At 47.3% G+C, this 26,246-nt stretch overlaps 1 protein-coding gene across 8 annotated transcripts; it reads left to right on the forward strand.

Annotated features, from left to right (window-relative positions):
• Window positions 1-25,204, forward strand: ASGR2 (asialoglycoprotein receptor 2). 8 transcript variants are annotated; one of them, XM_053567573.1, is made up of 9 exons: window positions 1-132; window positions 16,004-16,175; window positions 18,205-18,321; window positions 18,516-18,611; window positions 19,107-19,178; window positions 19,359-19,445; window positions 19,528-19,679; window positions 24,103-24,209; window positions 24,451-25,204. In XM_053567573.1, exons 2-9 carry the CDS (start codon window positions 16,016-16,018, stop codon window positions 24,614-24,616), a joined length of 957 nt encoding a protein of 318 aa, XP_053423548.1. In that variant the 5' UTR covers window positions 1-132; window positions 16,004-16,015; the 3' UTR covers window positions 24,617-25,204. The 8 variants fall into 8 exon arrangements, with proteins under 8 accessions (XP_053423548.1, XP_053423546.1, XP_053423549.1 ...); XM_053567571.1 differs by having other exon boundaries at window positions 7-132; window positions 15,941-16,175; XM_053567574.1 differs by lacking the exon at window positions 1-132 and adding an exon at window positions 15,500-15,668 and having other exon boundaries at window positions 16,004-16,118.
• Window positions 25,205-26,246: the final 1,042 nt, after the last annotated feature.

Consider the following 26,246-nt stretch of genomic DNA (forward strand, 5'->3'; position numbering starts at 1 on the left):
CAAATCTCTGACATCTTGATCTCAGACTTTCGGCCTTCGGAATCATGAGAAGCTGGCCACTCTGTCTGTGGTGCTTCATTCTGACAGCCCCAGGAAACTAATTTACATGTTTATTCTCAGTGCTGCGTCCAGGTTAGTGGTCTAAGATGGGCTGTGGGTCCATGGGCTGGGACCCTGGACGTACCCTCTCCTCTTTGGGCATCAGTTTCTCTCCATGAATGCAGGCAGATGGCCTGGGGGTGGCCTGAGGACTTTGCCAGCTGGGATCTTGTAAGATTACACAACTCACATCTCTGGTCTCTCCCCAAAGACTCTGACAGGGCTCAGGGCCTCCCCCCAGCCCAGTGCTTAACAAATGTCTGCTGTGAAATACAGGCAAGGATGAGCCCGAGAGAGGCAGGAAGGCAGCCTGTGGAGGAGAGAGGGGGAGGCAGGGGGTAATGCAGATACACAGAGGAAGACAGAGACCCGAGAAGTGGCAACTGTAGCAGAGAGCCCAGGGGGTGAGATGTGAGAGCCCTAAATCCAGCCCCCGGGAGCCCAGCTAGTCTCTAGGTTGGAATTGGGAGGTTTTCAGGGGGTGTGGAGTTGGGGGTTGATGGAGGTGTTGGGCCCAGAGCTCGTCTTGTGATCAGGTCTAGGGCTAAGTATGGATCAGGGCAGAGGCTGGGCCCAGGTGGGAGTTGGAGACAGGGCCATCTTGACTCTTCTCCTCTAGGGCAAGTCTTCTCTCCTTGTCCCATCCTGTTGGCTCTCCTGGGTTCCTCATTTTCGTAATTCGGGAGTGGGTGGGCTGTCGAGAAGGAGGAGGGGACAGGTTGCTGCTTCCGCTCTTTCCCACATCTTTTTTACTTCTTTCTTTTGAAGTTCCCTAAATTGTTGGTGTCTCCAAGTCCCCAACAGGGAACTCATTCATCTGCACTCACCACCCAGCCTGAGCTAGGGTCTTCCTCTGGGGTTCAGATTTCTGTCACTCTTCAGGGGAGTGAACATGAGTCAGCTACCCGAAGCTCTGGGGGAGAGGAGGAGAGGACCGCAATTGGAAGAGTCAAAAAGCAGAAAATGATTTTAATTCAGCACCTGCTATGAGAGGGTTTTCTTAGTTAGACTCTGGGTTAGACAGCTTCCTTTGCATTAGCTTGTTTAATTCCCACAAGAACAGAGCGAGGTAGTTATCATTATACTCATTTCCAGCTGAAGAAACTGAAGTTCAGAGATTTTGAGTAACGCATTGAAAGTTCTATGGCTGGTTCAAAGTTATATTGGTTTGACTCCGCAGGGAGTCACTTTTACATAGATTGAACCCTTGCTTTTTTATTCTTGGGCATGTTGCTGGGCCCAGAGGAATAGAGTAGCTCACTATTCAAGGAGTTGGCAGTCCAGATGGAAAGAGGGACGCATAAACAGACCAGGAGGAACAAAGGCCCTCCATTCCAAATGCAACAAGAATTTACTGGGAACAGACCAGGTGTGGGGACTGATCTAAGTGCTGGGGATTTAGCACTGAATGAGACATAGCCCCTGTTCTCATAGTGCCTGCCTTCAACACATGCAGAAAGATTCTAAATACATAAAATGCCTAATATATTAAATGGTGTCAAATGCTATGGAGAAAAAGAGAGCAGGGAGGAAGGGAAGAGCCTGGTGGGTGGAAACAGAGCCTCTTGGTGTGGCAACATGGGTGGCCTGGGTGGGGGCCTCACCTTCTTAGCCTCGTGGCCCCTCAGGCTGGCCCTGGGGTGGGGTTGAGGGAGTGATGGATGTTCTTCCCTGTCCATTTTCTTCACAAGGGGGAAGTCCAGGGTCGCTGTCCTGTGGGTGGTCTTGGCGGAAGTGGTACACTGTCTTAGGTGGCTTGCCCTTTGTCATTGGACCCCAATGTCAAGGTGAGCTTTTGACGTTTGATATTTGAGGTGGTATTGGTGTACTGATGGTACTATGTACTGTTACTGTGTTTTTTTTTTTTTTTTGTAGAAACAGAGTCTCACTTTATCACCCTCAGTAGAGTGCCATGGCATCACAGCTCACAGCAACCTCCAGTCTTGGGCTTAGGTGATTCTCTTGCCTCAGCCTCCCGAGTAGCTGGGATTACAGGTGCCCGCCACAACGCCTGGCTATTTTTTTTTTGTTGCAGTTTGGCCGGGGGCCGGGTTTGGACCTGCTACCCTTGGTATATGGGGCCGGTGCCCTACTCATTGAGCCACAGGTGCCGCCCTGTTTTTATAAAATTACTAGTCAACTCATTAAAGTACATTTTATTTCAGATTAATATAAGAGTACAAATGTTTAGGTTACATTGTTGTCATTTCTAAGGTAAAGTTCCAGTTGTAGTTAGGTAAAGTACATTTTAAAACTAGTGTTCCTTAAGCTTCTTGTAAGTTTTCAACTTATGTGATTATTCTCTTTATGAAATAAGCTAAATAAAAGCCTCCAACTTCACTTTCTCACTGATTATTGCATAGTAACAAAGATTGAAGACACAAAACTTAAACAATTACTTTTGTTCACAATGTAGTTAAATGCTTGGAAACATTTCACTGTATGTATGTACGTATTTATTTTTGAGACAGTCTCACTCTATCTCCCCGGGTAGAGTGCTATGACATCATAGCTCACAGCAACCTCAAACTCTTGGGCTCAAGTGATCTTCCTACCTCAGCCTCCCGCGTAGCTGGGACTTACAGGCCTGCACCACCATGCCCAGCTAATTTTTTTTCTGTTTTTACTAAAGATGGGGTCTCACTCTTGCTCAGGCTGGTTTTGTACTCCTGAGCCTCAAGCAATCCCTCCACCTCAGCCTCCCAGAGTGCTTGGATTACAGGCTGGTGTGAGCCACCTGGAGCCTCCTCCCCTGCCCTGGAAATATTTTATACTGAATTAACACATTCATGTGTGTTAAGTATTTTAAGATGCTTGGCCCAACAACTGAAAATGAAGCAAGTTAGTTAAATTAATATTTGTAATGAAACTTAAGGTCTCTTAAATGTTCTAATACTTTTAATAAACATAATCAAATTATTTCATACCTTTCAATTAAAACCACAGTCTAAAATCAAGTACTTGATTTTATATTTTAATTTATTATCACAAGGCTAATTTCGAAATTTTCAGCACGCTGAATTTTCTCACACATTATAATACCAAATATAGACTACTTTTAAATTTAGCACCAAAGTATTAATGCTACACATTGGATTTACTTTGTCGTCTATACATTTAGTTTCAAACCTTTCTAGGTTTGGAATATACTTCCCTGCAGGGAAAACATTAACACCCTGTGTTCTCTGGGGTTGGGGACTGCCTGAGCCTGCTTGCTGGACAAAGGTCTGACATTGGATGTGGGACTACTGCTGCTTCATGACCCATATGATTTTCCCGGAGCCACGGGGGAAAAAAGTTCTGCATCCTTTTCTAGTTGCTAAATCCATACCCTCCATATGGGATTGAACTCACAGCCCACATTTCTTGCGTTTCATATTTTTTCATATTCCTTATTTTTTTTGGTTAGATTTGAATAGATAAGATTATATATAACCACTAAGATTCTAACTACCTTCCTTCACTTTACTGCTGGGGTGAATATGGAATTTTTTTTTTTAATTGTATGTTTTTAGATGGGGGTTCTCTAGGTTGCCCAGGCTGGTCTCGAACTCCTGGCTTAAGCAATCTTCCCATCTCAGTCTCAGCTGGAATTATAGGCACACACCACTGCAACCCGCTGAATATGGGATTCTTTACCATTTATTAAGTCTGAGAAGGATCTAACTCTACCTGGCATTTATGTGATGTCTGATTACTTACCAAAATGACGACCCTATGGGGGATAATTGTCTCTTCTTGTGCCCACGGTGTCTACAATGTATCCACTTCTAGGTGGATTCCTTTTGCTTAACCAGATGACTTGTGGGGTAGCCCACTGACTTTCCCCTGGGATCCTCTATACTTTGCTTTCACACCATGGGGTTACAGGAACTCTTGACGATCTCTTCCAGTCTTCCAAGAACCATGGGTGCCAAGAGAAGACTCCCTTCCTCATAACTAGGGATAGTTCTTTCAGGCTTTGTTTGAACAAGGTAATGCTGAGGTCCCTGGCCCTCAGGAATCTCCAGTTAGAAAGCAGCATCCCCATTACCCTGTTAGTGAAACCATCTCTAAACTCCTAGGGGTGTTCTCTCAGAAGCACTCACTTCAGGGGAGACATGTGGGCTTCTGCCCCCCTGAGGGGAGGGGAGGACAAGTGCCTCTCATCTATAGAAACTCTCCAAATGCCTCTCCTCTTCCTTCCAGTCCACTTTTTGTTTAAGAATCTCATTCGCGGGTGGCGCCTGTGGCTCAGTCAGTAAAGCGCCGGCCCCATATACCGAGGGTGGCGGGTTCAAACCTGGCCCCGGCTGAACTGCAACGAAAAAAAATAGCCGGGCGTTGTGGCGGGCGCCTGTAGTCCCAGCTACTCGGGAGGCTGAGGCAAGAGAATTGCTTAAGCCCAGGAGTTGGAGGTTGCTGTGAGCTGTGTGATGCCATGGCACTCTACCGAGGGCCATAAAGTGAGACTCTGTCTCTACAAAAAAAAAAAATAAATAAATAAAGAATCTCATTCGCGGCTAGGCGCCTGTGGCTTAGGCAGCTAAGGCGCCAGCCACATATACCTGAGCTGGAGAGTTCAAATCCAGCCTGGGCCTGCCAAACAACAATGATGGCTGCAACCCAAAAATAGCCGGAGCTTTGTGGCAGGCGCCTGTAATACCAGCTACTTGGGAGGTGGAGGCAGGAGAATCGCTTGAGCCCAGGAGTTCGAGGTTGCTGTGAGCTGTGATGCCACAGCACTCTACCCAGGGTGACAGCTTGAGGCTCTGTCTCAAAAAAAAAAAAAAAAAGAAAAAGAAGCTCACTCGCTGTTATAAAGAACTTGCACATCCACTCTTTTTCTGGATCACAAAACCCATTTGTTTTGACACACACTTTACTTTCCTTGGGCCTGGCAGTTTTTCATCAGTCCTTAGTTCTTGCCTGTGTGGCGGGTGGGGTGTAGGGGGTGGGGAGCAGGTATGTGGCACTAGGAGGAAATGAATAGAACTGTTTTTCCACGTCTCAAGTTATTATTATGAGCAAACACACATTCCTTTTCCTGTTCTAATAAAATTTCTGCTATAAAGCAGAAGGAGGGTTTGAGATACTATTTAAATTCAGTTATGAAAAAATAAAGCGACACTTTTGCATCTTAAGCTGTGACTGCTGTAGTAAGTGTTGCTACACTTAGGGGTTGGACAGGTAATTCACCACTTGTGCCAGGAGAAAGAAGGGTCAAGGCTGTAGGGCTTTCTAAGAAGAGCGAAGAGCTCAGGAGAAGCATGGGTGGTGGTGGTAGGGGGTGCATACATTCTAGAAGAGAGAAAGAAAAAAGAGAGAGAGAAAGAGAAAGAAAATTCAAACAGCAGCAGCAACAACAAATAACAGAAAGATGGTAAAATACATTGGAGAACAAAGAACAAGTTCCAGAGGAACCTGAAATAAAAATAGAAATTCAAAATGGGGAGAAAAAGATGGTCATAAGCCCGTATAAAATTGTTAATGTTTAGTCTCTGGTTTCACTTTGGGATTCCTGGAAGCTAAAGGGAGAAGGGAGACACAGTTCTGGAATGTTAATTATCAGAGGGAAAGAAAAGCTTTAGGCTTTATTTGGGGTACTCGGAGAATGTGGAGTGCAAGTCTTCTGAGTCTTTGGTAATGCTTATAGCATAGCAGGCTGCTAATATTTGCTGATCAAGTACACGGGCAAATGAATAAATGAACAGGGTTGTTTACTTCAGAAACTAGGGATCAATTTCTAGAGGAAGCCACTGGAACAGGAGACTAAGGCTTTATAAAACTTGGGGAATGAGTGGCATCTGTGGCTGAAGGAGTAGGGCGCTGGCCCATATGCTGGAGGTGGCAGGTTCAAACCCGACCCTGTCCAAAAAACCAAAAATACTTGGGGAAATGTTTTCTATTATTTCTTCTCCATCATTTTCTATTATTATTTTTTCTGTAATTCTTGTATATATATTTGATGTATTGCTTTTTTTTTTTGAGACAGAGTCTTGCTCTGTCATGTGTACTAGGGGGCAGTGGTGTAGTCATGGCTCACAGCAACCTCAGACTCCCAGGCTCAAGCAATCCTCCCGCCCCAGCCTCCCAGAGTACAACAACTACGGGTGTGAGCCATCTTGCCCAGCTACTTTTTTCTATTTTTTTTTTTTTTTTTTTCTGTAGAGATGGGGGTCTCGCTCTTGCTCAGTCTGGTCTTGAGCTATTGAGCTTAAGCAGTTCTCCTGCCTCAGCCTATCAGAGTGCGAGGGTCACAGGAGTGGGCCACTGGGCATGGCCTGGAGGTACTATTCTATCTTACATGTCTCTCATTATTTTTCTTATGGTATATTTTCAATGTTTCTGTGATATACCCTTTTTCATATTAGTCTCTCTGAAGTAGGGATGCTTATAGCCAATGGCATCTCACTATTGCTTCCATAAGGGGATAATTGTGACATAAATGTCACTGCCTGTGTATGCTTACACTTGGTTGTTATTGCTGAAATGTTGATCAACCATTGTAATTCCTTCGTTTTCAGGCAACTGACCAGTTAAGGATCATTTACCGAAAGAATATGTATTCTGAATCTTGTCTGAAACCCCCCCATTGACATCCCTTGGAAAGATAAAGAAAGTACAGGGTGGATGTCAGCTGCTTAAAAGAAAATCCCAGAGACAACAATGCAGGACTCTTATGAAATGCCTTATTAGGCTGGTGTGGTGGCTCACACCTGTAATCCTAGCACTCTGAGAGGCCAGGGCAAGGGGATCGCTTGAACTCAGGAGTTCAAGACCAGCCTGAACAAGAACAATTTTTCTATCTCCATTAAAAATAGAAAAATTAGCTGGGCATTGCAGCTGGCACCAATAGTCTCTGCTACTTGAGAGGCTGAGGCAGGAGGATTGCTTGAGCCCAGAGTTTTAGGTTGCTATTAGCCTGGGCAACTTTGTCTCTAAATAAATGAAGAGAGAAATAAAATACCAAAGAATAAAATAAATTTTAACAAGATAATTCTTCCAGATTGACCAGAACATTAGTAAGCCGCAAGGGCTAACTCAACAGCTGCTACACTCATCATTTAGTTCTAACTTCCCAGGCCTGACTGGGGCCACACCACATGAAAATGATTGGCTGCAGTTTACGGGGGTTTGAGTATGCCAGTCTGTTATAAGCTTTTGAAAACAGTGTACTGTTTATTCGTTTGAAGTGGAATTTGTGAATAGGTGCACAGCTCAACAGTATTTTTTAATTCTGTCTGCTTAACATCATGTCAAAGAAGACCAAGAGAAGGCTGAAGGAAGAAAACAGATTTTTTAGTGAGGATTGGAAACTGCAATATTATCTTGTTTTTGCTAAAGATAAGATGCTTTGCTTGCTTTGTGATACTGCATTGTCAACATTAAAGAAATTCAATTCTTATTGGCATCAGAACACTCATAAGTACCATACATATTTTACATTAGAGGGAGAGGTGCAAAAAGTTTTATCACAAAAATTAAAAGATGAAAATCAAAAGCAAAGACATTTCTTTCAAGCAGCAATAAAACCTGGAAATAGTCGGGCTCGGTGGCTCACACTTGTAATCCTAGCAGTCTGAGAGGCAGAGGTGCATAGATTGCTTGAGCTCAGGAGTTTGAGCCTGAGCAAGAGCCAGACCCTGTCTCTACTGAAAATAGAAAAACCGAGGCAAGAGGGTCTCTTGAGCGCAAGGATTTGAGGTTGCTGAGAACTATAATGGCCATGGTACTCTATCCAGGGTGACAGAGTGAGACTCTGTCTCAAAAAAAAAAAGAAAAGAAAAAAAAAAAACCCTGGAAATAATGTCACTGAACCAACTTGTAAAGTAGCTTATATAGCCAGGGAAAAAGGGAAACTATTTAGTGATGTAGAAATTGTGAAATAATGCATTGTTGAAGTTGTAGGCTGCACAGACCCTGCTAATATCTCAAAGTACGAACAACCACCTCTTCCCAGGAGAACCATAACTGATCAGCAGCATGAATTAGGCTTCAAATCTGCATGCAGTATTTCCAAAGAAAAATATAGACTATGTATTATTCATTCACTTTGGAAGAATCAACTGATACTTCTGACTTGGCAAAGGTTTTATGATTTATTCAGATCATAAGAGAAGATTTTCTTTGCTACCAAGAATTACTTGCTTTGAGCACTCTTGCAAACAGAACATAGGGAATAGATATCTTCAACATCTTTCAAGGTAAATTTTGTGAAGTTGGACTGAATTTGGTAAATTTAGTGAGTGTATGTGCAGATGGTGCACCTTCCATGACAGGAAAACATGAAAGATTTATTAGACAGGTAAAAAAAGGATTAAGAGATTCAGATGCTCTCCTTTCTTTTCGTTGTATCTTTCAACAGCAAAATCTCTATTTTAACAGCAAAACATACGATTTTGGCAACTTTGGAACAAGTTATAAGTATTTTTAACTATATTCATGAAGATGCAACATGTCAGTTAAATGACATGGTAAAGTTGAATGATGAGCTATTCAGTGTGGATTTGCCATATCATTCTAAAATGGGTTGGCTATCTCAGGGAAAGGTGTTAGGCAAAATTTTATCTTTGAGAGAACAGATAGATAAGTTTTATGAAGAACAGAATCAGCAATGTGAATTATTGAAAGAAGATTTCTTTCTTTCTTTTTTTTTTTTTTTGAGACAGTCTCAAGCTGTCCCCCTGGGTAGAGTGCTGTGGTGTCATAGTTCACAGCAACCTCCAACTCTTGGGCTCAAGCAATCTTCTTGCCTCAGTTTTTCTATTTTTAGTAGAGACAGGGTCTCACTTTTGCTCAGGCTGGTCTCAACTCCTGAGCTCAAACAATCTACCCGCCTCGGCCTCCCAGAGTGCTAGGATTACAGGCATGAGCCATTGCGACTGGCCTGAACGAAGATAGGAATGTAACTTTTTGTGCCTCTCCCAATCTAAAATTTTTGTGAGATATCATGTCAAATCAAAATGAGTTGAATATATCTTTGCAAGGTAAAAGTAAGTCTACATATGATATGTGGCAAAAAAGTCCAAGCATTTTGAAAAAAAGCTATATTTTTTCAAAACACTTCTTCCAAAGGAAATTGTGGATGAACATTTTTCTCCAGTTAGCAAATGTCATTGGTGTAAGCAGGATGATATATGTGAACTGTTTGAAGAATATGCAGCTGTTATAGACCCGTTTTTTTTTGTTTTATTTTGCTTTTAGAAACAGTCTCACTTTATCACCCTTGGTAGAGTGCTGTGGCATCACAGCTCACAGCAACCTCCAACTCCTGGGCTTAGGTGATTCTCTTGCCTCGGCCTCCCAAGTAGCTGGGACTACAGGCATCCGCCACAATGCCTGGCTATTTTTGTTGTTGTTGTTGCAGTTTGGCCAGGGCCGGGTTCTGCCACCCTTGTATATGGGGTCAGCACCCTACCCGCTGAGCCACAGGCACCACCCTGTTATTGACCTATTAATTGAAGAAAACAATGAAAGTTTCACTGACTTTGAGAATCATGACATCACACTCACATTGACATTTCAGCCTCGCCTAGTTGGTATCACCAGAAAGAGCCAACTGAAATATGTAAAAATGCAGAAGAATACTCACACCTTTGGAAACATGCCAGATAAATGCTTTCTTGTTTTTCAACTACTTATTGCTGCAAATCTATATTCTCCTACCTAACCCAAATCAAGATGCCCTTAAAGCTGTAAGTGACTGATACCCATCTAGAAGATCAACTGAAACTGCAGACCTCCATGCTGCAACCAAATATTCAAATGCTTTCCAACAAAAAGCAGATGCAACAAAGTCATTGAAAGGTTAGTTAACTTTCAAATTAACAATAGTTTTCACTTTTGAAATGATTAAGTACATAGTAGTTGGATTTTTACAAAATAATGTATATTTTAAGGTACATCCAATTGAAGTTTCTTATTTGATTACAGCTAAATTAATATGGTCTTCTAATGTGAAATGTTTCCCCACCTTTGCTCAAGATACTCAGATTTTGATTAAGAACTTCACAAAGGAAGTTCTGAGAAAAGAGAATGTGATTTTAGCAAGTTTTTAGTTTAAGAAATAGAACATTTTCATAAGGAGGCCAGTCACGGTGGCTCATGCCTGTAATCCTAGCACTCTGGGAAGCCAAGGTGGGGGCATGGCTTAAGGCCAGGAGTTTGACACCAGTCTAGGTGACATAGCAAGGCCCCATCTCTGGCACACTCTCCCAGCAAGCAGATGGTGCTGTGTCTTTGGCCTTCCAGAAAATCAACAAGCAAAAAGCCTTGAACATCCCCAAATGCCATGACCTCTGCTCCTGACTGGTTCACTTTTTCTCTGAGTAGACCACATCTGCCTCTGTGTGGCCGCTGCTGTGTTTGTGGCTTGTCTTCAGGATCATCCTGGGAAAAGCCAGATTTTGTCTTCTGTTTATATGTCTTTGAAGAAACACTTCAGGATCTTGGTCTCACTTGTTTAAAATTTCCATTGAAAGCTCTACTCTTGTCTGCAGTGATCTGGGGGCAATGGTCATGCTACCCATCAAGTGGAAAGTTCACTCAACTTTAATTTCTCAACCAGAATTGTGTAAGTTGAACCAGTGGAGATGTGGATGTGTTGGCTGTTGTTTCTGCTGGTAGTTGTCAGTCCTCGTCAATGGGCTACAGACAAGATTAATTTTTCCAAAAATTGATGCAGATGGTCTGCCACTGTGGACTTCATCTTCAACATGGTCTTGGGCTCATCTTTTTTTTTTTTTTGAGACATGATCTTGCTCTGTCACCCAGGCTGGAGCTCAGTGGTTTGATCACAGTCACTGCAGCCTCAGACTCCTGCCTTCATTGATCCTCCTAGCTTGGCTTCCCAAAGTACAGGGACTATCAGCATGAGCCACTATGCCTGGCCTTGACTTTTCTTTTTTTTGTTTTTGGCCGGGGCTAGGTTTGAACCCGCTACCTCTGGCATATGGGACCGGTGCCCTACTCCTTGAGCCACAGGTGCCGCCCATGGCCTTGTCTTTTCTTAAAACAAGTTATTCATTTGTAAACTGCTGATTTTGGGAGGGGATCATCCCCGTACATTTTTTGTAAAACATCAGTGATTTCGCTGTTCTTCCACTCAAGCTTCACCATAAATTCAGTGTTTGTTCTTGCTTCATTTTTAGCAAAATGGAAGAGCCCCTTGCTCTGATGAGGGTTCTTTTCAAATTATGCTTCTTAGCACCTCAAACTAGATCCAGTTCCAACATGTTATAACAAGTTAGTACAAGTTTATTTTGGTGCAAAATAATTTTGAAATCCATGCATACTTTTTTCATAATACAAGTTTTCCATGAACTTCTTGAAGACTCCTTATATTCAACACTGCCATGTTCTGGGAAAGAAGTGGATCCTGCCCACTTCCCATTCTCAAATTGTCCAGTGTGCTGGTGAGGGAGTAGAGGGAGAGACAGCCTGGAGCCAACCTGTGCTCCAGCATGCAGCAGGCTGTAGGGCCTCAGTCCTACTCTGGTGCATGCTGTGTGGCCCTGGGCAAGGCACTTGACCTCTCTCAGCCTTGGTGCCCTTCCCCTCCCTCAGTCCAGAGACAGTAGTGGTTATCAGGGCACTATGTAGGGACAGGAAGTTAGCACAGGAAAAGCAGAGAACCTAGCTCTGAGCTGAGCAACCAAGAGTCCTGGCAGATCCCATCACCAGACTCTGCCCAGAGGAAGGGCCTGGGGATTCCTAGGCTGGATCTGGCAGATTATATCTAATGAGTTTGGATTGAAGTACCCACTTAACTTAGTCAGGGGCCCTCAGTCCCACTCACTCTGTGCCTATATCAAGGCTGAGTGCACAGCTGGTCACTCAGAGAGGCCAGAAGTTAGTGGAGCAGAGGTGAACAGGCATTCTAGGAGCCAAGGCAGCATGACTTTGAGGGGGACGGTGCCGTGCTGTTTTCCACCAGGGTATCCTGGAGCTCAGGAGGTGACCAGCGAGGCGGCTCTCCCAGCCCTCTGGTAGCCAGCCCAGTGCTGCCTGCTCTGGGTACCCCAGAGGTGCAGCTAGGCCATGGAGTTTATCATTATCCAGGCAGCGCTCCTGAGGAGGAGCGGCGGTGCCTCTGGCCCAGCCCCTGACTGGCCAGGAGGTATATACTACCTGTGGGCCCAGCAGGTACCGAGGGAGTTGGCCAGCTCGCTACAGGCAGCCCCCAGGCTGGGAGAGAAGCCTCCTCAGTCCACATCTCTGTGCCTGGTGAAAAGAAGGAGACAGTCCACCTGCCTAATCCCCACTTGGACACAGCCCCCAACTACTTGGCTCAAGCAATCCACCGGGGTTAAGAGGACCCTCATGCTTTGCAGCAGCCAGCCTTCCCAGGGTCTGGAGCCTGGTAGCCATCCCCTGAAGACGTGCACACTGTCTGGGTTGGTATACGAGACCACCACAGCAGTCACCCCCAAGTGGGTCGCTCACAGCCAGTCCTTACAGAGTTTAAAGAAACCCATTATCCCAAAAGAGGTTGGGAGCAAAATTCCCCCTGCCATCTGGCAGCAGTACCCCAATCTGTTCATTGAAGAGTCTCCTGAGTTTTGTGTCTCCCACCAAGAGGCCACAGAGAAGGCACTAGGGGAGAAGGTGGACTATGACTGCAGTCCCAGAAGGAGCATCTGCCTGTGATTTCAGACAGACCGTTCAGGACAACATGGATGGGCATAGCTCCACCTGCATGCACCTGATGATCTGGAAGGTCTGAGAAGACACCAGTACCAAGCGATGAATCCTGCCTGTCCTCCCCCGGTTCCCCAACCATCTCTCCTGCCACCCCAGCCCATCTTTAGCCCCAGGCCTCTTTCAAAACAGTGCAGTAAATCTTTAGAGCTCATCCTGTCTGCCTCGCCAAGACCTAGAAGACTGAGAGAAACAGGACAAGGCCGGAACATGAAAGAACAATATGCTCAGACCAACCCTGGAGCCCTGAGCCCTGCCATGGCCCCTCTCACTGGTCTCTCTCTGTCCCTCCCAGATGGCTGTCCTCTCCGGAGACCACTGCTGACTCCACTGGCCTCACCTGCCCCTCCCAGCACCCCAGCCAGGTCCAAGTCCTATCCTCCTTACTTGGTGGGGGGAGCAGGCAGGCAAGATATAGACACAGATTTGTTTGAGACAGAAATGTCTTGTTTTATTTTGCGTTGTTATTTTATTATTTTTAATTTAAACCTGGTAACTTGCACAGTGACTGTCCCCACCTGAGAGGTCAGGCTCCTATATCATCCTGGGTAGTGTGCACGCTGCAGCCTTCCCACCTGGGAGTTAGGGGTAAACGTGAGCCAGACACAAGTCTGGGGCCCAGGGACCACACCCAGCCCAGTGTGGGTCTGAATATCTGGGCTCCAGAGGGCTGGGTCTGCCTTTGGGGTGGCTGGCTTCCAGAACCTTCAGCCCCTGCCTACCTGGACTTCCATGTTCTCTAAGAACCCAACCAGGCCCTAGGGCCCACCATCCACACACCCCAGGGCCTGTAGCCTTGGAAACTGTCTTCCCAAGGAGCCCCATTCTTCTCTGTGGGGATCCCATGCCCCTTCCTCCCCTACCCGTGGGCAGGGATAGAAAAAATGTTTGTATGGATTTAAAAATTAAAAACAAAAAAGAAGATCTCATCTCTACAAAAAATAAACAAAAAATAATTAGCCAGAGGTAGTGCTATGTGCCTGGAGTCCCAGCTACTCGGGAGGGGTGGAGGGGAAGATTGCTTGAGCCCAGGAGTCGGAGGCTGCAGAGAGCTATGGTGACAGAGCAAGACTTCATCACTGTTAACTTTTGGTAAGTTAAAATGATGACTTACAAATAGGGAGGAAGAGAAGGACACAGAGATGTCCCTTCCCATCAGTGCCAGGGCTGGGGGGTTGTAAGTGATATGCCCCGAAATATGGCTAAACTTGGTTTAGTCAAGATGGGGGGTCAGTGAGAATGCCCCCATCCCTGGTTGGCAGTTGGTGAACCTGGATGTGCAGTAGGCAATCCATTTATTAAGCTCCTGCCTGTATCTCAGGACTAAAACCACACACTGTCAAGATTAGGGCTTTGCAGCAGTTTTTTTCCTACTTCGAGTTGGGACTCATTAGTGGGTTGGGGAACACAGTTTAGTTGGTCATGTAATAGAAGGCAAATAGTAAGGAAAGCCAATAACACACTTCCAAATTTATTCTTTTATTCAGTCACCTATTTAATATATGTTGAGCACCTACTATGTGCCAGGCACTGGGGATTCAGAAGAAAGTAACACATACAAATACGCATGTGTGTGCAGGTGCTTGCGCGTGTGTTTGGATCACACTGTGACATGTACTTCTCATTGTGGGTTATGGCCAAGTTGCCTGTCGGAATGTCAGGATATTGGGGTAAGTGGCTACTTCCTGTGTGGGTCAAAAAGTTACCGCAAGAACAGGACAGGATCCCTTTCCAACACAGGGGAAACATGGGCTGAATAAGAGAAATTCTGCCTGTAGACAGCAGCCCACGTTTGGTGAGGATCAGAAAATCAAGGACAAATACTGTGTTTTCTTTCCCGAGCTGTTACTGCTGCAGGTGTAGATGATTAATCGCGTTCCTCAGTTCACGGAACACAACCTTCCTCACAGGCCTGTGAAGACGCTTTCCCCTGCTGTTCTTTCCCCCTCTTTACTGGGTTAAGCCTTCTTAGCCTCTCTACCTGCCTGCCCCTCCGCCTGGCACTGGTCACTCAATCTCCGTGAAGCTCCATTCCTGCCCTTGAGAAATGGGAATAACAAATACACCCACCTTATGGGGTGTTGTGTTGTGAGGATTCAATGAAGAAATGTCTGTGGAGGATTTAGGGCAGTGGCTGGCATGTGGACAATGTTTTTGTTTCCAGGGCTACTGCAGGGCCTGGACGGGAAAGGACTGACGAGGGTTGGTCCCTCCTACTGCAAGGAGAGCTGCTTTTCTGCCACAGTTCTCTCCTCCACTCCTGTGGCTTCTGGATTTGAGGGACTTTACTCCCCAGGAGAGTAGTGTCAGGCCAGAGCTGAGAGTTTGGTGGCCGCCGCACACAGGAAGCTGGGCCTGTGGTCGGGATGCTAGATTGGGCAAGAGCAGAGAGCCAGGCCCTCTGATTCTGGTCAGGGATATTTGGAGACACCAACAATTCTGGGAAATTTAGAGGCAGGAAGTGAAAGTGGGGAGGGACCGAGGGGAAACAGCAAGCAGCTGCCCCACCCTCTGGCCTGGCTCCTCTCCCAAATGGTGGGCCGAGGAGTGAGGTGACTGGTTTGTGTGCTGGGGGTCAGCCCAGGAGAACCCCCTCCTTGGAGATGAGAGTAGGGATGGTCATATCCCCCGCCCCCACCACTCTGCCTGTTTCCAACTCGGTTTCCACTTCTATTTACTGTCCAAAGTCCCATAGGAGATGCCAGGTAAGAATCAGGTGGACAATGAGACACATGAGGCTCGGGGCGCTTGCGGGACCAGCCTCCTCCTCCCCTCCTCCTCTCTTCAGCTAGCAGTTGTCTGCTCCAGTTCTCCCCACTTTAACCCCACCTTGCCCTGCACCTGGTGGCCTTGTGGGAGCCAGGAGCCAGCTCCATAACTTTTAGCAGGTAACCAAGGTTAGGGGGCAGCTGGGGCTGGGGATATTTGTGGTTAAGGACACCCTGGCTCAGTGGGCAGATGTGGGGTAGTCTGGCCCACGAGAGCATGGAGAGAATACTTCTGGCAGTGTCGAGGCCCAAGCAATCTCTTGAGAAGGGACAGGACTCAGCAGTATTTCAAACCTCCTCCCCAACTCACTTCCAACCTCAATCCAAACCAAAGCCACCATCTTGACCCATTCAGATCCCACTGTCAGCCTTCATGTGAATTTACATCTTAGCACAAGCCCAGCTCTCAGCTCAGCCCTCAGAGCAACCTCAGCACAGCCCAGGTCTGGTTCTAGCGCTGGCTCACCATGGCGAAGGACTTTCAAGACATCCAGCAACTGGACTTGGAGGAACAAGACCACCACCTTGGCAGAAGTGAGGCGCCAGGCACTTGTGCGCAGAATTCCAGAGGTGAGGCGCCAGGCACTTGTGCGCAGAATCCCAGGAGAGAAGATCCATTTTGGAAAGGCAAGTGTCCAGATTCTGGGGCTTCAGTCCCCTCTGTCTCAGCTCCCCATCACTATCTCCCTAAGGTCTCTGTCATGTGGGATCTGGGACCCTCTAGGTATGAGGTGCTGGACACCTCTGCCTGCCCCTGACCTCACCTTCCTCTCCACCTCCAGGGCCCCAGGAAAAGGTGTGTGCCCAGAGGTGTAGAGACACCTAGAGGCTGGAGACAACTTCCTCCCCTCCTCCTCCCACCCTGAGAACATATGTGCCCTGTGTGTTTGCATGCACGCACATCTGTGTGTACAAGGAGTGCAGATTCAGCCAGAACTGTGTGTGTGGGGAGGTGGAGGTGACTTGGGGTGGGTGGAGAAATGGGCACAGAGAGATCTTGTGAAATTCCTGCTCCTCCCCTTCCTAAGCCCTCTGCCTGGATCTTTCTCTACCAATCTTGACTGAAGGCCCTAGTGCCTAGGCAAAGGTTTTAAAGGGAGAGAGATCTGAGCAGTTCTAGGCAGAAGGGCAAGCACCAGGGACGGAGGAGGGTACCAGGTGTGTGGGTGCTGGTAGTGGAGCTGGGTTCCACGGAGGCTGGAGAGGCTGGGACTCAGAACTCAGGGAGAGGGAGCAGTTAGCTGGGGTGGGAGAAGGGACCCTGAATTCCTGAGGCTGGCTGACTAAGGGAGGGCTGGTGCTGGCCAGAGCAGGGCAGAGGGGCAGGAGGGACAGGCCTTCCCACCAGGCAGTAGGCTCCTTGGGGCAGAGGCCATGTCCACATTACTGTCCCCTGCAATGCCCACACAGTGCCTGGTACCTAGGGAACACACAAAAGGAATTTTGTATATTGGATCTTCTGAGAGTTTGTCCTCAAACTGTGGCCCGCTGGCCACATGAAGCGGTGTGAATTGTATTTGTTCCCGTTTTGTTTTTTACTTCAAAATAAGATAAGTGCAGTGTGCATAGGAATTTGTTCATAGTTTTTTTTTTTTTTAAACTATAGTCCGGCCCTCCTAGGGTCTGAGGGACAGTGAATTGGCCCCCTGTTTAAAAAGTTTGAGGACGCCTAACTTAGAGTTTAAGCAAGAGGCTTGCAGAGAGTCTGGTATTTTTGAAATTAATGGGAGCTTGCCCAAATGGACGGATGGACCTTACTGTAAGGCAAATTTGAGGGGCTGCAACCAAGTCAGTACATTTCTCTCCAGCAGCCTCTGCTACCTGGGACATGGAGTCACTGTGTGAGCTGACATTGACCAGCTGCTCACCAGGGCTCATCTGCCACTCTTGTGAGCTCTGTATGTGTCTATAGTTTTCAGCAAATTTAAAAATATTTTGGCCATTTTTTTCATCAAATATTTTTTTCTACTTCACTCTCCTTTCCTTTGAGCAATCCAATTACACACAAGTTAATGGTCCCTGGCTCACTGATGCTATTTCCATTTCGGTTTTGATTCTTTTTTTCTCTTGGTGTTTCATTTTATGTAATTATTGCTACGACTTTAAGTTAACTAAATTTTTCTTATGCATGTCTCATCTTCCATTAATCCCACTCAGTGTATTTTTCATTTCAGACATTGACGTTCCCATCTCTAGAAGTTCAACTTGGGATTTTTAAATATGGTCAATGCTTCTACTTAATGTTTGAATCTATGAGATACAGATATAGTTCTTTCTCAGGACGTGTGCCTATTTAGGGCCCCATCTGCCCCCCGGCCCCCTCTGTATCTCCCAGTACCCCAGCCCAAGATTGGAGCTTTGCACACAGCTGGTGTGGATTTCACATGTCACATGTGTGTTGTGAGCACCTGGGTAGGTGGCTGTGTGTGTTTGCATATTGTGTATGTGGGTGTTAGTGTGTAAGAGTGTGTGTGTGTGTGTGTGTGTGTGTATAGTTCCAAATGCTGAGGTCAAAACCCAGGCACCTCCCATGATCTCCTCACCCAGTCTTGCCCTTGTGGGGTCAGTCCTTTCCCAACTTCTGTGCATGGCCCACTGTGTTCCCTTCCTGGTGCCCTGAGCGCTGGGCATGGCACCTGACTCCTGTCTCCCGCAGGGCCACCTCTGCCCCAGACCCTGGCACAGCGTCTCTGCTCCACGCTCCGCCTCAGTCTGCTTGCCCTGGGCTTCAACATCCTGCTGCTGGTGGCCATCTGTGTGATTGGGTCCCAAAGTGAGGGTCACAGCGGCCAGCGGGGGAGGGAGTGATGAGAGCAAGAGGGAAGGGGTGGCAGCAGAGTGGAGTGTATGCTGGGGGCAGGTGGTAGACTTGCAACATGGCAGCAATGGGGTGAGGAGGGGGACAACTGCTCAGATTGTGGCAGGGACTCCCTCTTCCCCATGCTGTTCCCACTGTCTCCTGACAAGGCACACAGCTGCAAGTGGAGCTGCGGGCCCTAAAGGAAACTTTCAGCAACTTCTCTTCCCGTACTCTGATGGACGTCCGGGCTCTGGGTGCCAACGGTAAGGGGATGGGGTGGGGTGCTTGTTCATCTCACAGGTGTGCTGGGGTCAGGGCCAAGTCTGCAGTGAATTTGTGCTCAGGGCTGCAGGGTACAGAGTGGGGCAGATAGCCCAGCCCAGGCTGCCGGGCAGGGTCACTGGTCCACAGCTGAGGGGCCCTGGGACAAGGCAGGAGAAGAGGAGGGAGCTTATCAGTGAGGTCCAGGGGGTAAGGAAGGCCATTGTTCATCTTGGGACTGTGAGCAATTCTAGTGTGACGGGAGCTGATCAGTGGGGTGAGGTTTGGACTGAGGGGCTTATTGTGAGAAAATAGAGGGATAGAGCAGGAGAGGGACTTGAGCCATGGCAGTAGGTGGATAGAGCAGGGGAAGCCAGATGGTGGATGTCCTAACCTGGGACAAGGTGATGGGCCCCTGACTGTGTCCCAGGAGCCTAAGGATGGGAGGAACGTTCGGGGGCAGAAGAGAGGGAAATGGTTTAGCTTCTCTTTTTCAGGAGGCAGTGTAGGGGCCAAGATAACAACTTTGGGAGCCAAGCTGGAGAAACAGCAGCAGGACCTGAAAGCAGGTCAGAGACCCTCCCAGTGGTGTGTGTGTGTGTGTGTGTGTGTGTGTGTGTGTGTGTGTGTGTATGAGTGGTGTGTCTGTGTGCGTTTGTGTACGTGCTTCCTCAGCCAAAGGCTGGAGTCTGGTGCTGGTAGGTGGGGACTGCATGTCTTCTCACATCACTCTCCATCTGTCCCCCTAGACCATGACACCTTGCTCCTTCATTTGAAGCACTTTCCAGCTGATCTGCGTGTCCTGGCCTGCCAGGTGGAGTTCCTCCACAGCAACGGTAGGGACAGGGGAATCACTGTTCCAGTGTGTCTGTCCCCTCCAGCTGGATCTCGCCTCCTCACCCTCTTTGCCCACCTCAGGCTCAGAAAGGACCTGTTGCCCTGTCAACTGGGTGGAGTACGCGGGCAGCTGCTACTGGTTCTCTCGCTCTGGGAAGTCCTGGCTGGAGGCGGAGAAGTACTGCCAGCTGGAGAACGCCCACCTGGTGGTCATCAACTCCTGGGAGGAGCAGGTGCGGCCACACCTCCCAAAGGCAGCAGGGAGCCCTAGGAATGCAGGCTCTGGGTGGCTGGAAGTGTGGAGTAGCCTTGATCCTAAAAGGTGAGAGGTTGTAGTCAGAGAAGCCTGGCAAAGACACAGAAGCCAGGAGATGAGCAGGTCAGGAAATGGAATGCGAGACAGGGTAACTTAAAGAGCCAGGACAGGGGTGGAGGGGCCACGAATCCCTTCTTCCTGTGACGGCCTTTGGAACAGAGCAGGCAGGAGACAAGTGACTCACTTGCAATGGGCTACTGGGTCCCTCCAAGACTCTGCATGTCTCCTCTTCCCATTGCTGCCACCAGACACCAAAGTTCAGAGACAACAATCAACCCATTAGAATAGATAGGCCAGGCTTGGTGCCGGTAGCACAGTGGTTACAGCACCAGCCACGGACACCGAGGCTGGCAGGTTCGAACCTGGCCCGGGACCAACTAAACAGTTACAACAAAAAATAGCCGGGTGTTGTGGCGGGCGCCTGTAGTCCCAGCTATTTGGGAGTCTGAGGGAAGAGAATTGCTTAAGCCCAAGAGTTTAAGGTTGCTGTGAGCTGTGACGCCATGCACTCTACCAAGGGCGACATAGGGAGACTCGGTCTTAACAACAACAACAAAAAAGAATAGATAGGACAATTGTGGAAAAGGAGGGTAATAATGGTAATTGCTGAGCACTTACTACATGCTAAGCACATTCATTATTCAGTTCTTTAGCCCCCACAGCCCTTTGGGGTGGGCACTCTTACTATCCCCCCTGTGAGGGAGGAGATGGGGGCACTAAGGAGCACAGAGGGTAAGTAACTTGCCAAGCAGCTGGTGACTCATGATGGAGCCAGAATATAGATCACTCTGCCTCCTTAGCTGGAGTTTCCAAATATGATATGCTGCCATGGTACCGTGGGGTCTATGAGGGCTTTGTGCTGTATGAGCTTGAAAGTATTATAAAGCAACAGCAATCAAACCCTGTGACATGGGGGCCAGAATATGTTCATGGAGTGTTTGTTATGCATCAGGCTGTGTAAGTGCTTTGCATGGTACAGTGATTACAAATAGGTTTTGCTTTACTGATCAGATTGAACTCGCCAATCTTTAATCTAGTTTGACCTATAAGAATGTCAATTTCACACCATTCAACCTACAATTTCAGAGCTCTGTGATGCGACACACAAGTTCATGACCGCTGTAGCTTCTTGGTGGATTGTGCTTTCATCATTGTGAAGTGAATGTCTGTGTCTCACTTGGTACTTTTTGCCTCGAACTCATCATCTGATATATAAATACCATAGTTCTTGACTTCTTTTCCTTTGCACTTGCACTTGTTTGCTATATCTCTCTCCTTTCATTTCTAACCTTTTTGAATCTCTTTGTTTTAGATTAGTGATTCTCAGCCTTGACTGTGCGTTGTCATTTATTGAAGAGTTTAAAGAAAATATCAACCTCCCAGGTCTCACCTTGATTGATTAATCTTGGGTTCATCCTGGCAATATCCAGAGAGATGTTACTGTGTAAACCAGATGGAGATATGTCTCCTATAGCTTGTGTATATGTTTTGTTTGATTTTTAAAAATTGGATAAGAGTATCTTTTCTTTAATTAGATAAGTGTATTTACATTTTTTTTTGAGACTCTGTTGCTCAGGATAAAGTGCCGTGGCCTCAGCCTACCTCACAGCAACCTAAAAGTCCTAGATTCAAGTGATCCTCCTGCCTCAGCCTCCCAATTATCTGGGATTACAGGCACCCTCCACAATGCCCGGGTAATTTTTTTATTTTTAGTAGAGACAGGGGTCTCACTCTTGCTCAGGCTGGTCTTGAATTCCTCAGCTCAAAGGACCTTCTTGCCTCAGCCTTCCAGAGAGCTCAGATTACAGATGTGAGGCACTGCACCTGGCCCTACATTTTTTTTTTTTTTGAGGCAGAGCTTCAAGTTGTTGCTCTGGGTAGAGTGCCGTGGCATCACAGCTTACAGCAACCTCCAACTCCTGGGCTCAAGCGAGTCTCCTTTCTCTACCTCCCAAGTAGCTGGGACTACAGGTGCCCACCACAATGCCTGGCTATTTTTTGGTTGCAGCTGCCATGTTGTTTGGCAGGCCCAGGCTGGATTTGAACCTGCCAGCTCAGGTGTATGTGGCTGGCGCCTTAGCCGCTGAGCTACAGATGCTGAGCCAAAAAATTCTTTTCTTTATCATTGCATTCTCTTCTCTTCTTTGGTATCTTCCTTGGTGTTTTATATCATACATTTCCTTTGTAATTTTTTGAGAATAGAAAGAATTATTCTCCAAATCCCTATATATTCTGAAGCAAGTCTTTTCAAAGTTTGCCTTTCACCTCTCCTTTTGTAGGACAGATATTTCTTCCTTTTCTTCCTCTTCCTCCTCTTCTCTTTTTGGAGGGATAAAATCCATAATGATTTCCCTCCTTGCCACTTTTATGAATGCGTGTAATTTTTTCTTTTTTGTTTACCCAGCAAAGGGAGGATGAATTGTCTTGGACTGTCCACTCAGATCACCTAGTACTATTTGAGTTCTCCACTCAGTCTTCAGGACAGAGGGCTGGATGTTGTTGATCTATAATCTTTGCTCAGTTATTCAGTTTCTTTTCTTTTCTTTTTCCTTTTTTTTTTTCTTTTGGAGACAGAGTCTTGCTCTTTGTTGCCTGAGCTAGGCTGCCATGGCCTCAGCCTAGCTCACAGCAACCTCAAACTCCTGGGCTCAAGGGATTCTCCTGCCTCAGCCTTCAGAGTAGCTGGGGCCATCATGCCCAGCTAATATTTATTCTTTCGGTAGAAATGGGGGTCTTGCTTTGCTAAGAGTGGTCTTGAACGCCTGACCTCAAGTGATCTTCTTTGCCTTATAAGGCCTCCTAGAGTTATAGAATTACAGGCATGTGCCACCAATTATTCAGTTTCTTGTGGTGACAGGGAGAGGAGATTGGGCAGCAGGTGGCAATGGATAGACTATCTTGTCTCCAGGCACTTTCTTTCCCACTCTGTGGACTCCTCTGAATTTGGGGAGCAGCTGTACCTGCTTCTGAGGGCATCTCCTCATGCACAGGATGCTGTCGGCAGGATTCTAGAGTTTAGAGGTGCTACGGTAACTGATGCAGCCCTTGCATGTCTAACCACAGCCTTTCTTGTGTCTCTAGGGAGTGTGAGTGGACTCAGTCAATTTTCCCCTAAATGCAGCTGAGGCCCTTCATATGCAAAGCAGTCAGAGAGAACCACTAGAAGTGCATGTTGGGCACCAGATCCATCCCTCTGCTTCCTCCACAGACTGAGGCAATCATACCTTTCCCTGCTACTCTTCCAAGCCCTGGGACTGGCGTTTACATTCCCAGGAATAGCCATATCTGTAAGAGAAAGACATTTGGGGGGCTCCTGTGTAGGGGTTGTGCGCAAGTCCTAGGGATCCACCTGCAAGCTCAAAGACACCCTTACCCAAGCCCCTGCCAGCCGGCTGACTGGGCTGCTCTTCACACACAGGCATGCCCCCATTTCCAGCACTGACTGGAGTCCATGTAGCCAGGTCATAATGGGGCTCCAGGAAGAGGGTCTAAGCTTAGAAGCCCGTGGGCCTGGCAAACCTCAGGAAGCAACAGCTACATGTAGAAGCAAGAGCAACCTGAGAGGCAAGAGAAGCTGAGATCCTTCATGGTCTGGGGCCTGTGAGGGTAACAGGGACAGGGTCAAGATTCCAGGACTTTGAGGCTGTGGGCAGAAGACAGGGAAAGGATGGGAGCCAGGGGTAGAAGCCATGAGTTGAGAATGAAGTGGGACAGCAGGCAGGGCTGTAAACAGAGGGCAGTGGTCACAAACTCAGGCAGTGGATTGGCTGTCTGGGCTTTGCCAGCTCCCTGCAAAGCATGATTCTTTGCCTAACTTAAGGACTTCTGAGGATTAAATGAGATAATGCTTGTAAAGACTAGGTACAGGCTCCACGCCCGTAGCTCAGTGGTTATGGCACTGGCCACATACATGGGGGCTGGTGGGTTTGAATCTTGCCGGGGCCTGCTAAACAACAAGAACAACAACAATAACAACATAGCTGGGCGTTGTGGCAGGTGCCTGTAGTCCCAGCTGCTTGGGAGGCTGAGGCAAAAGAATTGCTCAAGCCCACGAGTTTGAGGTTGCTGTGAGCTGTGACGTCACAGCACTCTACCGAGGGTGACATAATGAGACTCTGTTTCAAAAAAAATAAAAATAAAAATAAAAACTAGGCACGAAGTCTAGCCTAGTGAATGCACTGAACAACAGCCAGGAACACTGAAGAAAAAGCTAGGAGGCAGCCGGGGTGTGAGCTGCCGCTTCAGCCTGGGGAGTGAGGCCACAGTTTCACACTTGCATGAAGGGAGAATAAAGGGACAAGGGACTAGAAATTTCTCTCTCTCCTGTTTTCTTTTCCCAGAAATTCATTGTACAACACACAAACCCCTTTAACACCTGGATAGGTCTCACTGACAGTGATGGTTCCTGGAAATGGGTGGATGGAACCGAGTATAGGTACAACTACAAGTAAGTGGCTCCCCCGCTCCATCACCTTGTTAGATTGGGTTGGGGGCAGCCGCCGGGCCTTTCACCCCACTACACTCCCACTTGTTCCCCAGGGACCAAAATCCCCACCTCTCTCCTTCTAGCTCCCAACCTTCAAGGCTTTGCCTTCTGCCCTGAGACCCTCCAAGGCTTTTCTGAGGTGGTGTGGGGGTTGCTGGGATGGGGGAAGGTGTCAGAGCGGATCTTTGTCCTGCCTCCTTAGAAACTGGGCTATCACTCAGCCAGATAACTGGCGGGGACACGAGATGGATGCAAGTGAAGACTGCGCGGAGATGCGGCCGGATGGCCGCTGGAACGACAATTTCTGCCTCCAGGTGTACCGCTGGGTGTGTGAGAAGAGGCGGAATAGCACCGCCCAGGAACCCTGACCCCGGCACAGCCCTGCCCAACCTGCGCCCACCCCTACCCTCCCCACTTCTCCGTTGGAGATTTCGAAGAAAGAAAGAAAAATAGGTTCAGGGTCATGGTGAGGGCTTGAGGAAAGATAGAAAGGGGGATGGGTTAAGGTTCTCAGACCCTGGGAAGGCTGAGAGCCAACCTTTCCACAAGTCATTGTAACTGTTATAATTTTCAGCCTCCCCAATGGAGTAAGGAAAGAAGAAACAAACAGTTGAAACTGTGTGGTCTGGTTATTTGGATCTTGGAAATATAGGGTGCAGAGGAGGGGGCCCCCGAATCCACAAGGTGTAATTCCATAGGACGCCCTGGGGGCGGGGCTGAGAGCAGAAGTTGGCAGCAGCCTGCTCTCCTGGGGAGCGGTCGGCTGGGCCGGGGCTCCCAAAGGAGGCAGGTTTCCCTGAGGTCCCAAGGAACACCCTGGGCTCACAAAGAAGAGGAGGGCAAGGTGGCTGTCTTCCCCCACCCCCATACAGATCTAGACTGATCTCCAACACTTGGTATCATCAACAATTTCCACAGTTTATTTTTGAATAAACTTCGTTTGCTTTCAAAAATCATTCTGAAACTGACCTCGAAAGGATCTTTAAGCAATCACTTATTTATTTATTTATTATTATTTTTTGAGACAGAGTTTATGTCGCCCTCGGTAGAGTGCTGTGGCGTCGTAGCTCACAGCAACCTCAAACTCTTGGGCTTAAGCGATTCTCTTGCCTCAGCCTCCCAAGTAGCTGGGACTACAGGCGCCCGCCACAATGCCTAGCTGTTTTTTTTTTTTTGTTGTTGTTGTTGTTGCAGTAGTCTTTGTTGTTTAGCAGGCCCAGGCTGGGTTTGAACCTGCCAGCCCTGATGTATGTGGCCAGAGCCCTAACTGCTGAGCTATGGGCGCCCAGCCATCGCATTTTTAATTTTTTGAGACAGAATCTCATCTGTCACCCTCGGTAGAGTGCCATGGCCTTGTCATATGTCTCAGCAACCTCAATCTCTTGGGCTCAAGAGATCCTCTTGCCTCAGCCTCCCAAGTAGCTGGGACTATAGGCAGCCACTGGCTAGTTTTTTTTTTAATTTTCAGTAGCAATGGGGTCTCATTCTTGCTCAGGCTATTATCGAACTCCTGAGCTCAAGCAATCCACATGCCTGGGCCTCCCAGAGTGCTAGGATTACAGGTGTGAGCCACAGTGCACAGCCAGAAATTATATTTTTAACTTTTTTAAGTTACAAAGGTAATATATACTATTAGTAAAAACTGTTGTGCACACAGAGGGTGTGTCCTTCTCTCACTCCTCCCTCTTCTGTCCAGAGCTTACTCTTCCATGAGTAATATGTCAGAACCGTTCTTGTGTACATGCAAATATGCAATACTCTATATCATTGTCTAGTTTGCCTTTTCATTCACTGCGTCTTGTGCACATGGTTTAAATCCATGCCGTTACCTGATAGGTTTGACCTCATTGAATCTGGCAGCTATGGAGAAGTCCACAGCATGAATGTGCCCTGCATTATTTAATTATTCCATGTGGTGGGCAAGTACTTGCCATTTTTCTTTGTTTTCATCTACAATAGAACCTCTGTAAGCTAACTACCCAAGGGATTGTAAGAAAC

This window comes from Nycticebus coucang, chromosome 18 (genome assembly GCF_027406575.1).
Source record: "Nycticebus coucang isolate mNycCou1 chromosome 18, mNycCou1.pri, whole genome shotgun sequence".
Taxonomy (NCBI): Eukaryota; Metazoa; Chordata; class Mammalia; order Primates; family Lorisidae; genus Nycticebus; species Nycticebus coucang.

What these genes read in the sequence shown, in the direction of transcription:
- ASGR2 (XM_053567573.1), top strand. Translation starts at nt 16,016, where the DNA reads ATGGCGAAGGACTTTCAAGACATCCAGCAACTGGACTTGGAGGAACAA. An exon ending in CCGGGCTCTGGGTGCCAACG is followed by an intron (nt 18,612 to 19,106) that starts GTAAGGGGATGG and finishes TCTCTTTTTCAG; the next exon opens with GAGGCAGTGTAGGGGCCAAG. An exon ending in GAGTATAGGTACAACTACAA is followed by an intron (nt 24,210 to 24,450) that starts GTAAGTGGCTCC and finishes CTGCCTCCTTAG; the next exon opens with AAACTGGGCTATCACTCAGC.